The sequence below is a fragment of the Vipera ursinii genome (assembly GCF_947247035.1).
Source record: "Vipera ursinii genome assembly, chromosome: 14".
NCBI lineage: Eukaryota > Metazoa > Chordata > Lepidosauria > Squamata > Viperidae > Vipera > Vipera ursinii.
In genome coordinates, this window is record NC_139527.1 from 3,220,924 (window position 1) to 3,237,218 (window position 16,295).

Below are 16,295 nucleotides of genomic sequence, written 5' to 3' on the forward strand. Positions count from 1 at the left end.
GGTATAAAAGCGGGCGGCGGGACCAACGCCACTCCTTTTCTTCCACGGAGGCCTCGTGAGGTAGGTCGGGCCCTGCAGGCCGCGCGGGCGGTTTCGCGGCCTACCTCGCCCGGCCCTGATTTCCCTTCTTTCTCATCCCTCTCCAGAGAACGCCGCTTGTCTTTAAACCGCCGCCCCGCCGCGCGATCCTTGGGTCACCGCGATGCCCAGGGAAGACCGAGCCACGTGGAAGTCCAACTACTTCCTCAAGATCATCGTAAGTCGTTGGGGCGGGGGCGCTCCTGAGCGTGTGCAGAGCGCCTGGCTGCGGCGGGGACAGCTGGGTCTTGGAGCCCCCTCCCCCTCTTCCATTTCCTAACAACCAGCCAACGGGGGGGGAAAAACAGAGGGGAATGTGTGTAGCTCAGGGTTCAAGAAAGAAATCGAGAAATATAAGGGTATAGAGATAAAATGGCGTATGTGAAATGAAAAATAAAATGACACACACACACACATGGTACATGTAAACAATAAATGGTCTATATAAAAATATAAAATCATGAGTGTGTGTAATATATATATATATACATACAATGGTATATATAAAAATAAACGACATGTAGACACATGGTACATATAAAGTATAAACGTATATATAAAAATAAAATCACGAGTGTGTATAATATATATATGTGTGTGTGTGTGTGTGTGTCAAATGCTTGTTAACTATTTTTAGATTACCTTGCTAGGCCCCAAACATGGGACAAATCTTTATTTCCTGTGTCAGCCTAACCTGAAGGCCATCGACAGGCAGTAGTCACACCGGTGACAGCTCATATTTGTGTAAATTTTAAATTGCTAACAATTTAATTAATTCTTTGTTAGCAATTTAAAATTCACACACACACACACACACACATATATACATACATAGATATATATACATAGACATATATAATATAAACAATAAAATTGTATATATAAAAAACAAAAAGACACATGTACACACACACACACATATAGTATATAAGCCAAGAAATAAGATAAAATGGTACGTATAAACCAAAAAATAAAATGGCGTATAGTGACAGTAATAACAGTATAATGGTACATTGTGGATTATCCGTTAGGCTATATCAGATGCAAAGGATAAAATGCAGAACTATTGGGACCCTATGTTAGGAAAGAGTTAAAAAAAAGCCACATGTATTTTTGGGATATCTCTACCATTGACCCCAGTCAGATCCAGATAGGCAATTCTCTAAAAGGAGATGTTGGGTCCCTTGAAGTTTGCCTGCTTGCTTGAAGAACGACAACCAAACCATTGTTGTGTTCCTTTCTTTCAGCAACTCCTGGACGATTATCCAAAATGTTTCATCGTGGGAGCGGACAATGTCGGCTCCAAGCAGATGCAGCAGATCCGGATGTCCCTGCGCGGGAAGGCCGTTGTCCTGATGGGAAAGAACACCATGATGCGTAAGGCCATCCGAGGCCATCTGGAAAACAACCCTGCTCTGGAAAAGTGAGTATCCCAAAGCTCCGGGGGCTCTCCGGTCTTCTAGAACAGTGTGTTTCTCAATGTTTCTCAACCGCTTTTGAATACCTTTTGTGGCCATGGAACCCCAAGGCTTAGCTCAAGATTTAAACTGCATCGAATCTTCATGGCCCCCTTATGATGACATCACACACACAGACAGACACGGAGTCTGTGGATCACAGCTTGAGAACCACCCTTTTAGAGAATTTTTCCTTCTGGTGTCAGAGAATAAGAGTTGGTTGTTGACAGGACCCCATCAACTCTTAGCTTTCTTTTTCTAAAATAAACTCAACAAGGAAAGATGCCAGAAGATTTGATTCTAGTCTGCCCTAGGCATGTAAGCTGGCTGGGTGGCTTTGAACTAGCTCACAAGGTTGTGAAGAAAATGAAGAGGAGGGAGGATTAGGTATGTTTGTGGAATTGAAAATAAATAAATCTTCCACTAAAACTGCCCGCAAAGCAGTTTTGGACGGCGTGTGGTTTGGTGAAGATATAAACTTGATTTGTCTTACAATTCAGTTCTATGAAAGGCCACCAACCCAGACCGTTTCTGTCAGCCTGTACTGCCAGCTTTCATTGACTTCATGACATCTTTATTGCAAAACTAGAATTTAGCAACAGACCTGCCTTCCTCTTGATTCTGGTCTGTTAGCCAAACGAGGTTGCCTTTCTGAGCTAGTAGATTAGTCCCAAATTAGCTTTCTCTGTCCTGCAAGTTGCTCGTGCACATTCTTCCAAAGGTGCTTGTTGGACTGATGACAAAATAGCACTGGCTGTATTTTTTAGGCTGCTGCCTCATATCCGTGGAAATGTGGGCTTTGTGTTCACCAAGGAGGATCTGACAGAAATCAGGGATATGCTGCTTGCCAACAAGGTAAATGGAAACTTGAGTACGCAGGAAAGTTACTTAGGGAATGCTGGGGGTTGTAGTCCACGCATCTTGGAAGTTCCCAAGGTTGAGAAATGCTACTTAAGAACATGCCCCAAACATCTGCTTATTGCCAAGGGTCTGAATTTTAATCACGTGGCCGTGGGAATGTGTAATGTAACGATCATAAGCTACACTTTCAATACTGTTGCAACTTCAAATGGAGACTAAACAAACGATTGTAAGTCAAAAGACTCGTAAATCACTCTTGTTAAGACTAGGTGGGAAATCCAGGTATCCAAGCTAGGAGCAGTCAAAACCCAGTTACTGGTGGATTTGGCAGTTGCTACTCTAGTTGTTTTGTCACTGGGGACAGATGCTCCATTTTCTTTGTGGGTGTAAAAATCGCTTAAGCTTTTCTTGGTGTAGCTGAGCTGAGGATGGATGAATATTTGTGGATTTCTTTTTCTCTCTCTAGGTACCAGCTGCTGCCCGGGCTGGAGCAATCGCTCCCTGTGATGTCATTGTGCCAGCTCAAAACACCGGCCTGGGTCCTGAGAAGACCTCCTTTTTCCAAGCTTTGGGCATCACCACCAAAATCTCCAGAGGCACGATTGAAATCTTGGTGAGTTCCGCATGGAGCCCCTGTTGGGTGTACGATGCGCTATGGAGAGCCCCAGTTTTGCTAGAAATCGAGAGACAATATCATCTTAAAGCAGAAAAAGTTCAAATAAAAAAAAAGAACCAAGCACGATTGAAACGCTATTAAAACTTGATGGGAGAGGCGAAGAGAGGGCTTTTCAGCCTGCTAGCCAGCCCCACAACTGCGTGCTTCCCTGAACTGCCAAGAGAGGCTGCAGAACCATAGATAGGCTTCCCTGTAGGACATGTATGCTCCATAACATGGTAAAGACGACGTGGCTTTGTGAAATTGTGCCGTCTTTTTCTGCATTTTATTTTTTCTTTATTTTTTCACAGTTCCTTTAATATACCACAAACTAACCAATGAAATATAAACATTTTTTCAAGCATTTTAACATTTGTTGTATCAGTAATGCTGTAGGTATTATATACCGCCATACATAAATACACACACGTAAGTTTGGGTGCTGCTCGTCCATTTCCCCTTTCGCTGTATCTACCCTCCTTTCTCTTCCCTCTTCTCTACTTTCTTTCTCCCTTTCTCCTTTCTTTCCTACTTCCCTCTTCTTCCTCTCCTCTCCTCTTTCCCTCACCCCTCCCCTCCCGTTTCTCTCCACTTCTCTTTCCCTCCAACCTTCCTACTTCCTACTTCCTTCCCCCTCCTACTCTTCCCTCTCTCCTCTCCTTTCTTCCCTCCCCTTCCTCTTCCGATACAATTCAGGGGTGATGTCCGAGCAGCTCCTCTGCTTGGATCTTCAATGTCTGTATTAGGTATGATAATATCCTCGTGCCGTCTTTTTTTCTGATCCTCCCTTTCTCGCTCCTTAAGAGTGACGTGCAGCTGATCAAAACTGGAGACAAGGTGGGCGCCAGCGAAGCCACTCTGCTGAACATGTTGAATATCTCGCCTTTCTCCTTCGGGCTCATCATCCAGCAAGTGTTTGACAATGGCAGCATTTACAACCCGGAAGTTTTGGATATCACCGAGGAAACCTTGCACAAGCGTTTTCTGGAAGTAAGCGAGGGGCTCCCCGACTTCACGGTTGACGTGGGACTCTTTGCGAAGGCCGAGAAGAAAGAGGAGCGAGCAAGGGTGTTGGGGAGAACCTTAGCGGGAGTTTTATTTAGTGGCGTTTGCTTAAATCCTGTTTCTTAATTTGCAAATGCATTTGAGTTCCAAGAAGATGGTGTTACCTAAGCTGGGGGGAAAGAACCTCCCCCCACCCGGATGTACATTTCAGTATCAAAATATCCCATAGAAAAGAATTATCGGCAGCTCAGGATCGAATTGTGGGCTCTCTGAGCTGGGTGGTTTTCTTGCAGACGTTTCATTTCCAAGCTAGGTAACATCATTATTTATTTATTTATTTATTTATTTATTTATTTATTTCATCACATTTATATACCGCCCTTTCCCGAAGGACTCAGGGCGGTTTACAGGGTGATTAAAAAACAAAGATTCAAAAGTTAAAAACAGATTTAAAAAAAACAGTGATGTTATTACCTAGTTTGGTAATGAAACCAGACCAAGCTCAGAGAGCAGAAGCTGCTTGAAGGCTACCCTGCGAATGGGATTTGGAACCTGTGTCTCTTGTCCCTTGTAGGGCGTTCGTAACGTAGCCAGCGTTTGCCTGCAGATCGGCTACCCTACGGTTGCTTCTATACCCCACTCCATCATCAACGGGTACAAGCGAGTCCTGGCTGTGTCTGTGGAGACCAACTACTCTTTCCCATTAGCTGAAAAGGTAACTTGTTCCAAGGGGTCTTTTGACTTCAACGTTTTGGAGTCGTCTTGGTTGCCAGATCTGAATTTTTAGAACCTCAAATCCCGAGGCGCTTATCCTTGAACAAGATTTGTACACGCCCTATTGAAAAGCCAAGCCAAGCCCAATGGCAGTGAGAACTCAGGAATTCAGTATTCGGGTTATCCTTTGCAGATAAATGTATTATAGTTCGGCAAATAAGAGTCTCTGTGCTCTTCAGGATAACCCTGCTGCCAAAACCAGACAAGCAGTTGCCTTTTTTGCAGTTATAAAGCCTAATTAGGAGGCCTCTAGATCGGTGTTTTCCAACTGTGACAACTTCCTAAGTGTGTGGACTTCAGTTCCCATGATTCCCTAGCCAGCAGGTTGAGGAACACTGCTCTACAGGTAGCCTTTGACCTACAACTGGTTGCTTAGCAATTGAAGTTACAATGGATCCCCGGAAAGGGGGCTTACGACCTGGATTTAAAATTCTGATGTCCCCCTTTTTCTGTGGTTACGCGGCCCCCATTTTGGGCACTTGACCTGCATTTGTGGCCGTTTGCAGCGATCCACATCACGAGTGCTGGAAATTGGGATTTACTTCCAGTTTCCAGCAAAAGCTGCCCAACAGCAAACAGTGGCTTGACTGTTGCAAAACGGGTCATAAAAGCGGATGCGGTCGCCGGAGTAGTGATCTGCTTTACGAATGTCACGATTTACGACTGACATGTCTCAGTTGTGGTCCTGTATTTGCAAGTCGTCTGGCGCTAGTTTTTCAGTATACTTAACGATGCCGATTTTTTTACTCCTTTGGGCTCAGTTGCATATACGCCCTCTTTCAACTTTCTTTGCAAAGTCTGGGAAAGCCGAAATTGCCAGCGCTGAAGGGATGTTTTGACACTGGAACACGACTGATTTTTTCCTCCCCACCCCCACCCCCTGCAGGTAAAGGCTTTCCTGGCTGATCCATCGGCTTTTGCAGCAGCTGCCCCAGTAGTGACCGAAGCACCTGCTCCTACTTCAGCAGCTCCAGCCAAAGAGGAAGTCAAGGAAGAATCGGAAGAGTCTGATGAAGACATGGGCTTCGGTCTCTTTGACTAAACCGCTCTGTCCTAGCCTGAGCTAAGAGTAGAATTCAAAAGAAATAAAATAAAAGCATACTTCTTTACACATCCTTTGGAGGTGTCCAAATGATTGCGCTTCAGTTAGCAGGCAACTGATATTATTACTGGAACGCGGTGGCTCAGTGGGTTAGGACACTGAGCTTGTCGATCAGAAGGTTGGCAGTTTGGCGGGTCGAATCCCGAGTGCTGCGTAGCAGAGTGAGCGCCTGTTACTCGTCCCAGCTTCTGCCAACCCAGAAGTTCGAAAGCACGTAAAAATGCAAGTAGAAAAATAGGGACCACTCCGGTGGGAAGGTAACAGCGTTCCGTGCGCCTTTGGCGTCCAGTCATGCTGGCCACATGACCACGGAGACGTCCTCGGAAAGCGCTGGCTCTTCGGCTTTGAAACGGAGATGAGCACCGGCCCCTAGAGTTGGAAATGACTAGTATGCATGTGTGGGGGAACCTTTTACCTTTATGATATTATTTGTGTCATTCTGGAATAGAGTAACCATTCTGGTTAATTACGTAGGGAGATCAAGTATGTCTCCCAAGTTTGAAAGTTTAAAAGTAAACTCTTATCGGAGCCAGTGAATTGGGTCATAAATGAACAAATTGCAGTCAATTGGCACTCCTCAAATAATTAATAATAATAATAATAATAATAATAATAATAATAATAATAATAATAATAATAATAATAATAATAAAAGTACGCTTGTAGATTGAAAGCTAAGTTTTTGGTTAGAACCTTGGTGTCCATTGCAGCTTCTATTCATGCAGTCTTGCTACTCAAAATCATTTCTGACCTAAGGGATCTCCTCCAAGGATTCTTAAGGATTCATCCAATGGAGGTTTTTAAGAAGAGACTGGTCTTGTCTGAAATAGTATAGGGTCTCCTCCTTGAGCAGGGGGCTGGACTAGAAGACCTCCAAGGTCCCTTCCTGTTCTATTCGGATTGAAGAATTGACCTCTTAGCCGCACAGGTTGTGGAATTGCCCCATCTCTGCCTTATATAGCTACAGCACATTTGATGAAATATTGGGACGACTGCTGAAGGGTGCAAAGAGTGGAAAACTCAATAGGGGCTTTGTGGTGCCCAGAGTAGATCTTGAACAAGATACAGGGGTCTTCAAACTTGGCCCTTTTATGACTTGTGGACTTCAACTCCCAGAATTCCTCAGCCAGCAAAGCTGGCTGAGGAATTCTGGGAGTTGAAGTCCACAAGTCATAAAAGGGCCAAGTTTGAAGACCCCTGAACAAGAAGATGAAATAGATGCGACGATTAAATTGACAATCCATTGAAGCTACTTGATCAAAGGAAATAAGTAAAAATAGGGGGAAAATATAAAGATAAGGGAAATGATTAAAATAGGGAAATAATGTAAAAATCGGAAATAAAAGGAAGGGATAAAATAAAGGAAATGGATCGGAGGATGATAAGTGGTGCGTCGCTCTTTCGAGAGTCAAAACACGCGAATTCACATCAAGCCGCTTCCATCTCCCAAGGGAACCTCAACGCGCAGGCGCACTCGGCGTCCTCGCGTCTCGCCATCAAAGGTCCCCACCATGTGCGTTTCGTGACGCCATCAGCCTGCGTCCAGCGCGCCGGAAGTGAGGCGGAACAGCTTCCGGAAGGAGCCGGCGCGATGGCGGCCGACACGCAGGTGGGTGCTGCCGAAGGCCCGGGCGAGCCGAAGAGCCTCCGCCGCCCGCTTTGACTCTGTTGCCCGGGCGTCTTCTCTGTCGGCCTCGAAGCGGCCGGCTTCCCTTGTCCGCGCTGGCCCGCTTCTAGAAGGTTCCACCCGGGTTGCTGAGGGGCGCCGGGAGCCCCTCTCCGCGGTTCCAGGCTCCTTCCAGACGCCCTCCGGAGGCTGGGGTTCCCTGGTTTTCGTCACGGCTCTCGGGAGGACGATGGGCTTTGTAGTCCACCCGCCTGGGCAGTGGCGGGGCTGGAAGCGAGCGCGGGGAGGGTTTCAGGCTGTGAAATCGTTAGGCGGGATAATTCCCTTTTTTATTTTATTTTATTTTATTTTATTTTATTTTAATTCTATTTATATTTACAAGCTTAGCAGTAGCCTTCATTCTATGTATATGCCTGCTTATTAGGGCTTTCACACCCCCCCCAAGCGGCATTACAAAGTCAGCTTAAAATTTTAAATTTTAAAATTTGTGCCCTTCCTTGCAAACTCTGACTGTCGAGTAGCCCGTTGGGCCTTTTCTTTTTATACTTATTGTTTTAAAAGGAGCCCTTTTATGGAGGAGTTTTATTTCTCGGGTTAAGCCAGGCGATTTGCCTTCCCGCCTGATCTAGGTGTGGAATAGCCACCTAGCCAGAATGTCCCGGGGCTGACGTTCAAATTCGGCTTGTGTTGAAAACCTGTGTTGAAATGACAGCTGGTGTATATGTTGTGATACGCAGACAGCCATGCTTAGTTGCTGCTAAACATAGGTAGTGCTTGAGTCCGAAATTTAGGTATGTTAAGCAAGACGTTTGCCCCGTGACCGATAAAGGAGAATATTTGTAGCTCAGGGTTGAAATGAGGGCTCTTGGGTGCTCTCTGAGCTTGGTGGGGTTTGGGTTTTTTGGCAGACATTTCATTACGCAAACTAGGTAACATCATCGGTGCTAGCAAGGAGTGCGGTTGTGTGAAATCTCTAACCTCTGTTTAGGTTTCGGAAACACTGAAGAGATTTGCAGTGAAAGTGACCACCTCCAGTGTGAAGGAACGCAGAGAAATCCTGAGTGAGCTTGGAAGATGCATTACTGGGAAAGGTAGAGTTACATGATGTCGAAATACAGGCAGTCCTTGACTTACAACCACAAAATTTCTGTTCCTGAGTGAGATAGTTATAAAGTGAGTTTTGCCCCATTGTACAGCCCTTCTTGCCACAATTAAGTGAATCACCAAAGTTGTCAATAACCCGGCTGTTAATCTGGACTTGAGTCGAATTTGGAAAAAAGTGAATGACTCTGGGACACTGCAGTCGTGATAAATCCATGTCAGTTGCCAAGCATCCAAATTTTGGTCGCGTCACCACGGGGTCCTAAGTGTGAAAAACGGTCATAAATCACTCTTCAATGCCATTTTAACTTTGAATGGTCACTAAACAAAATGGCTGTAAGTCAAGGACTAGGCTACCTGTCACACTGACTAGGAATCCCAAAGATGCTTTTTCAGGAGGCAACTGTACTTTTTTGTTTTCCCTTGAAGACATTTCACATCTCATCCAAGAAGCTTCCTCATCTCTAACTGGACGGTGGGGAATTGAAGGATTTATATTCCTTGCAGAGAGCTGGTCATTTGCATTCTTTTAGAGAGTCGTTGAAGGTTGACCTGTGTCCTTGGGTCACTGCTGAAAGGATCCTGTTGTAGACCAGAAATACATGATGCCCCATCCCTCCCCCTCTCGAGAGAGGGCTCTTCAGTTTTGACCTTTGACCCTTCTTCCAAACCAGTGGTCCTCTTGATCCAAAATGTGAACTAAAAAGTTTAATCAAATCTCAATAGAAGCTCTGGACCTCAGGGTGGGTGTTTTTTATTGTAATACAATGTGCAACCTTTTGTGCCTCCTGAATATAATCCCCCTCAAAATCTAATTTCCTTTTGGTTGATGTTTGTGGGGAAAATATGAATTATGTATGGAATTAATCATTGTTTTTGATTTTAAGTATTGGTTTTCCTCAAAGTACCATGCTGAATTTGGTTTGATCTTTTTGTAGATCTGCCAGAAGGCGCAGTGAAGGGTCTCTGCAAACTTTTCTGCCTTACTCTGCACCGATACAGGTAACTGTGTCAATCCGGAGACTTTGCCCTCCAGTTCAGATAACATTTATTTGATCTGGCGCAGTGCATGGACATAGATTTGGAGGCTTAACGATAAGACTTCTTCCTCATTGAAAACTCTCTGCTTTTTTTTTTTTTACACCACTGTGCCGATGGAGCATAATTTTTTTTGTGAGATTTGTATTTGTGTTTTATTGTATAATATTGTAATATAGGGTGCTTAGCTGATTGCGTAAACGGGCAAATAAATATATGCAATTTTATTTAAAATTCAATTTTCTTTAACCATTTTTTTTAGTTATGTACGCCTTTAAAAAAATAATTTATCAGGTTTGATAATAGCCTCACCAGACTATTTGGAAAAGCGTGTCTTCTGATCTTTAAAAAAGCCTGCTGCAAAATTGTTTTATCAGGACAGAAGACAAAACAAAGCAGATTCCTGTAAATAAAGAAATACGTTTTCAGTTCACTGATTAAACATTTAGCCAAGGTAATCTTTGGTAACCTTTGCTATCATTGAAATAAACGGGTTATTAGGAAAACTTGATTGAGGACAGGGTATTTCCGAAGCAAATTTTTCCCCTCATGATCTCTCCCCTTCCTGTCTCGGAATTGCCTCATTTTTGTCAGAGATGCTGCATCACACAGAGCCCTTCAAACGGCGCTTCGGCAGCTTGCTGAATGCCAGCCGGAAGTGACCGCAAAGAATCTTTTGCACTCCTTGCAGTCTTCAGGAATCAGCAGCAAGTCTGGTGGATCCAGGTGAGTGTTGTGCAAAGACCTCTTTGGGAACAGAACTGAAGAAGCTCCGTGGGTGAGAAGCGAAATGTTTTCAAAGAAAAAACAACCCAAAAAAGTTCAGTTCCCGTTTGGAAAAGCACCTTTGGGACAAACATGTGAATCTCCATAGACTCTTTGCGAGTTAGTTTGAGAAACCATTCTCACCTCTTAACTTTACGGAAGAAATCCTTTATAGGGCTGATAAAATTAAGAGTAGCTGTCAAATGTCCTTTGATCTCTTGGACTTTATTTGTCCCCGGCCATCATACAAATGGTTGAGAAGGTTTTATCAAATTGTAGCAGGGGGTCAATGAAATGAATTCACATGAAAAGGTGGGATACTAGAAGTGTGCACCTTGGTAAGGCTGTAATCCTTTGGCATACTCTCTAACATTTCACTAACTTTCCCATCTGCGCCGGCAATGGGAATCCCATGATACTGTCCGATTCCTTAGATGAGCAGATTACCCTTTGGGCACCAGGGACCCGGTCCGTGGAGAGAGGTTTTTCCGTGGACCGCAGGGGGTGTGGTTTTACGTGCTGCCTGCATCCCACAGATGGGGCTTTGCTTGTTTGTGTGGACCGGTTGCTGGCATGCTGCAGCCCGGTACCGATCCACGGACTGGGTGTTAAGGACCCCTGCCTTAGATAATCCCCTTTTTTTCCTTTCTGTCACAGCAAGAGCAGTGGATCTGCAGCTTCGCTGGCTCTTTCGTGGACCTGTCTGCTCGTTCGAATTGTCTTCCCGACTCCTGACAAGAGACATGGAGAAACATGGGAAAAACTGGTATGAAGCCTCGATTCTGCCGTGACCTTCTTACCTTGATCTTGGTTGGATTACAGGTAGTCCTTGATTTTTAGAGCCATAATCAAGCCCCAAATTTCTGTTGCTAAGCAAGGCATTTGTTTAGCACGTTTTGCCCCGTTTTGCAATCTTTCCTGCCACAATTAAGTGAATCACTGCAGTTGGTAAGTTAGTAGGTTACTAACATGGTTGCTAAGTGAATCTGGGGTCCCCGTTGACCTGGCTTGTCTGAAGTTTGCAAAAGGGGATCCGAATTTTGATCGTAAGTGTGAAAAACGGTCAGAGGTTTTTCCAGTGTTGCAACTTTCAATGGTCACTAAACAGGGACTACCTATATTACAATTGGTACCTTGTCTTCCCAACTCTCGGGGTGTAATGCCTCAAAATTAGGCCTTGTGTAGAGAAGAGGGAATTGAATTGGGTCAACCAATTTAAGCTTTTGGCTTAAAGACTTGGAATAAATTCGGATATTCCAAAATGATGGGAAGGTGAAGATGAATTTCGTAGTCCAAAATATCTGGAGGGGATGATAAAGAGTGCTAGGAGTACAAAATGTTCGGAAAACATCATACTGAGAAGACTGAGGTAGACCACTTGGTCCACTCAGCCTTTGCTTGATTCAAAATATGAAATTGGCTGCTGACCGGCAATATCAACAAGTTCGAAACAGATCAAGGGTTGTCAGTGATATTAAACGATCCTTTTACTTAACCTGTCTTTAAACAGGTGGAAGTTCAGTGTTTCCTTCTGTTGGAGATCCTAGGTGGCTCTCGCAAGCCCGTGGTGGATGGGGCCGTGAAGAAGTTGAACAGACTCTGGAAAGAGGTGAAGGACATTTCCCAAGATTGAGAGTTTCAGTTAGGCCTGTCTTATCTTGTATCTTCTGGATGTGTTGAGATTGTATTATCTTGACCGGGCTTGGCAGAAATCTTGATCCAATACATTGAGGCAATGTTCTCCACCCTGACAACTTTAAAAGATGTTTGATTCAACTCCAGGTGTGGAGCCCAGTGTCTTACGGGTTTAGAATGCTGGGCTGACGATTGACAGGCTTGTGTTTGAGACCTGTTGCAGGGCAGGTTGAGCTCCCATCACATGCTCTGGCTCCTGCTGACCCATCAGTTGAAAAACAGTTTGACCACAAATAGCTAGATGGACACACATAGAGCTTAGGACCGCCCCTGACCTTCGCTCGTTCTGCCGGGACCTGAAGACCTGGCTCTTCGAGCTTTCTGGCCTGGACTGAGAGTATTAACCGGGGTTTTAATTGTATTTTAATTGTAGTTGGGGTTTTAGTTCAAGGCTAGTGTAATCATTTTAATTGTTTTTAATTTTTGTAATTTGTTGTATTGTTTTTAAAAAAAACCTTGTGAACCGCCTTGAGTCCTACGGGAGAAGGGCGGTATATAAGTCTAATAAAATCAAATCAAAAATCAAATCAAATTTTGGTGGCAACTTCACAGGGACATGAAAGGAGCCCCCAACTGGGCAACAGTGATGTCACCAGCAAATTCTTTCACCATGGAAGCACTTCAGTATTAGTTACTAATACCAATACTTCCAACACAGAAGTATTAGTATTAGTAACTCCCAGAATTCCCTAGCCAGCAACAGGTCAAAACAGACTCTTCTCTTTGGCTTCTCTTATGCAGCTTTTTCTTCTTCTTTGACCTTAGAATCCCGGGCTGGTGGATCAGTATCTCTCCATCATTCTTCGCTTGGAAGCCAATCAGGGATATGCAATCATGCTGGGCCTGCTGGTGCAGTTCTGCACCAATCAGAAAGATCTCGGCACCATCAACAAACACAAGGCAAGTTTGGAAAGGCCGTTTGGGGTTGGAGAGAGAGAAAAGGTTAGCAAATGTGACGTAGGGCGAGTTACGGATTGTCCTTGACTGACGAACACAGTTGAGCGCAAAATTTCCACCGCTAGCCAAGACAATTGTGAAGTAAGCTTTGCCCCATTTTGCAAAATTTCTCGCCATCCTTAAGCGAATCACTGCAGTTGTTAAGTTGGGGTTAATTCCACACTTAACTGGAGTGGAAGGGGATCTTAAGCCACAGCAGAACCGGGCCTGATGTCTCTACCTTGTATTCTGTCCCCAGGTTATAAACTGTGGCTCTATAACGTTCGTAATTTTCATAGCGAGCCCATATGGTCTGACCTACTGTGAAGCGATGTGTGTTGTTGCGTGTCAGTATCGTGACTGCTCTTTTTTGTTCAGGGCGCCCTCTTGGATTTCTACATGAAGACCATCCTGATGAGCAAGACCAGGCCTCAAAAACACGTCCTGGTGAGAGAAATCTCTCGAAAGCCCCCTAACCATGAAGCCGGGTCCTTCATTTGGCCCATAAACTCTGTGTAGTCTTGTGGCGCCATAAGCCAATTTGAGCAAGAGGGTTTGTAGATCAGCGTCTGCTTTGCTTGTGGCATCTTAGGTACAGGCAGTCCTCGATTTTTATGACCACAATTGAGCCCAGAATTTATGTGGCTAAGTGAGAAGTTTGTTAAGCGGATTTTGCCCCATTTTATGGCTTTTCTTGCCCCATTCCTTGCCACCTTAAGAGCCGTGGGGGTGCAGTGGCTGGAATGCAGTATTGCAGACTGCCAGCAGTTTGGCTGTTCGAATATCGCCAGCTCAAGTTTGACTCAAACCTTCCATCCTTCCGAGGTCGGTAAAAGGAGGACCCAGACTGTTTGGGGGGGGGGGAGGCAAGAGGCTGACTCTAAACCGCTTAGAGCTGGAAAGCATTGTAAAGCAGTATATAAGTCTAAGTGCTATTGCTCTTTAGATAGATATATACACAGACAGACAGACGCCATTGTGGTGCAGTGGTTAGAATGCAGTATTGCAGGCAAACTGCCCACAGCCAGCAGTTCGATCCTTACAGGCTCAAGGTTGACTCAGCCTTCCCTCGGTAAAATGAGGACCCAGATGGTGGGGGGAAATACACGTGACTCTGTAAACCGCTCAGAGAGGGCTGTAAATCACTGCGAGGCGGCATCTAAGTCTTAAGCGCTATTGTGATTGAAAGTGGTGCGGCTTCCTTGCAGGACAATTGTGCACCTCTGCTCCGGTATGTGTCTCATTCCGAATTCAAGGACCTCATGTTGCCAGCTTTGCAGAAATCTCTCTTGAGGAGCCCAGAGAACGCCATTGAAAGTGAGTGACGGAGGGAATCCTGTGGGGTACCTTGCGAAGGACAGCCAGTGTCGGCTTTGCAGACTCCAGAGGTGTAAGGACCAGCCTGCTCCAGTTTTTAAGGCCGCGGAGGCTGGAAAAGGAATGCCAGTTGCACTGAGCGGCACCAAACATCTACGCCATTGGAGGGAGACAAACCGGCCAAAGGGGAAGGGCCGGGGAGAAGGTGAAAAAAAATTATCTCCTTTTGCACGGGACCTTTAGTTTTAGCCTGCTTTTGTTGCAACCACTCGTCCTTAGTAAAAGTACCCGTCGCTTCCACCAAAGGGGGTCGAGTGTCTTTCTTTCCTAGGGACCTACCTGGAGCAAGCCTGACGCCTGTTTCCTACCAGCAGCTCCAGAGACCCCTCTTTTATTTTTTAGAGGGAAACCTCCACAGCCGCGAATGCAAAATTGGCTGCAGCAGTGGGTTTTGGCCGTGGTGGCTGGCAAGTCAGGAAGCCTTTGGGCAAAACATGCTGCTGCTTCTTTTTCTCCCCCCCCCCTGTCTTTAGCAATTTCTTCTTTGTTGGCCTCCGTCACCCTCGACCTCAGCCAGTACGCTCTGGACATCGTGAAAGGGTTAGCCAGTAAGTGCTTTGGTTTATGCTCGTGTTCTCTTTACATACGGGTGGTTGTTGTTTTTCCCCTAGCGCTTCTGCCTTCTTAACCTCAACCCGTCGTCGTCGTCGTGGGCTTTGTCGTTGCGTTATAATCCCGGCGGAAGTGAATACAGCTAGTCCTTGACTTTTAACGGTCGCAACCGAGCCCAAATTTTTCCATCGCTAAGCGAGACAGTTGTTCGGAGAGTTTAGCCCCATTTTACCACCTTTCTTGCCACCGTCGTTAAGTGAATTGTCGGCACTCAATTAGGAACACGGTTGGCTTGTCGGAAGGTCGCACAAGGGGAGTCACGTGACCGTGGGGCCGTGGGGACGTTGCAACGGTCACAAGGGTGAAAAACGGTCACAAGTCAGCGCTTGTAACTTTGACCCCTAAATTAATGGTTGCAAATGGAGGATGACCTGTTCAGGACTCCACTGCATGACGACTGCAGAAGACAGGAGTTAGGTCTGGGAAATTCCACCTGCCTTTATAACGGGCTGGACGGAGAGACTTGTGAGCCTGGGGTCCCCAAGCCTTGGGCTGCGGCCCTGTACTGGGCCGTGGCCTATTCGGAACAGGGCTACGCGAGAGGCGAGTCGGTGCATACGCACAGCTCTGCTCGCCCAAGTGGCGGGATTGGCATGCACGCACCATGTGCCACGGCCTGTCGCTCACACGGCCCAGTCCCCCTCTCCTCCCCTAGCCGGGTTGCCAATGCGCAAAGGTTGGGGGCCACTGTGGTAGGACACCTATGAGCTGGACTGTTGTTTTCCGTTCGGCATCATTGTTCTGTCGGACAGCTCTTACCCCCCCATAAGAAATCCCTAGTTCTTCAACGGCTCCCGTGTTTGATTTTTAGGCCAGTTGAAATCCAACAGTTCTCATCTGATGGACAAGGCCGTCATTGCGCTCAAGAATTTGGCCCTGCAGTGCAGCGAACCGTCCACCGTGGAGTCCTTCACGAAGCACCTCTTCGCCATTTTGGGAGGTGAGTCGTCGTTTCTTGGGGGGGGGGGGAGAAGGGCTTTGTCAGGCTCCAGAAGCAAAGAAAGACTCAACTGTCATTTTCCCAAGCAGCTTTCTTTATTGTATTACTTTATACTGTAGACAGAATCTTGCCAGCACCCGCACGAAGCACATACTCTGGGAACTATTAAGGAGGGGCTGACTTCACCTTCTTTTTCTCTTACACAAGTGATCTGAATTGAGTTGGTTTTTTTTACTTCTCTGAAATGTAATCCTCCCTCCTGGAAATCCAGC

At 45.7% G+C, this 16,295-nt stretch overlaps 2 protein-coding genes across 2 annotated transcripts in view; both read left to right on the forward strand.

Annotated features, from left to right (window-relative positions):
• The first annotated feature begins 32 nt into the window (after positions 1–32).
• On the forward strand, positions 33–5,943 carry RPLP0 (ribosomal protein lateral stalk subunit P0). The gene is made up of 8 exons (XM_083373590.1): positions 33–60; positions 147–256; positions 1,326–1,501; positions 2,303–2,390; positions 2,863–3,009; positions 3,856–4,041; positions 4,631–4,771; positions 5,717–5,943. The coding sequence occupies exons 2-8, from the start codon at positions 203–205 to the stop codon at positions 5,870–5,872; spliced, it is 948 nt and encodes a 315-aa protein (XP_083229716.1). The 5' UTR covers positions 33–60; positions 147–202; the 3' UTR covers positions 5,873–5,943.
• Positions 5,944–7,519: 1,576 nt separating this feature from the next.
• Positions 7,520–16,295, forward strand: part of GCN1 (GCN1 activator of EIF2AK4) — a 46,114-nt gene continuing 37,338 nt past the window's right edge. The window contains exons 1-11 of the mRNA XM_083373515.1: positions 7,520–7,541; positions 8,548–8,650; positions 9,599–9,662; positions 10,293–10,424; positions 11,121–11,229; positions 11,974–12,072; positions 12,924–13,058; positions 13,473–13,541; positions 14,303–14,411; positions 14,945–15,019; positions 15,895–16,023. Coding sequence (XP_083229641.1) covers positions 7,524–7,541; positions 8,548–8,650; positions 9,599–9,662; positions 10,293–10,424; positions 11,121–11,229; positions 11,974–12,072; positions 12,924–13,058; positions 13,473–13,541; positions 14,303–14,411; positions 14,945–15,019; positions 15,895–16,023 — 1,042 coding nt within the window. The 5' untranslated portion in view covers positions 7,520–7,523. The remainder of the gene's footprint in view (positions 7,542–8,547; positions 8,651–9,598; positions 9,663–10,292; positions 10,425–11,120; positions 11,230–11,973; positions 12,073–12,923; positions 13,059–13,472; positions 13,542–14,302; positions 14,412–14,944; positions 15,020–15,894; positions 16,024–16,295) is intronic.

Excerpts from the sequence above, each read along its gene's own strand:
- RPLP0 (XM_083373590.1), top strand. The coding sequence starts at position 203 with ATGCCCAGGGAAGACCGAGCCACGTGGAAGTCCAACTACTTCCTCAAG. Across the intron at positions 257-1,325 it reads ACTACTTCCTCAAGATCATC|CAACTCCTGGACGATTATCC; the intron begins GTAAGTCGTTGG and ends CCTTTCTTTCAG. Across the intron at positions 2,391-2,862 it reads ATATGCTGCTTGCCAACAAG|GTACCAGCTGCTGCCCGGGC; the intron begins GTAAATGGAAAC and ends TTCTCTCTCTAG.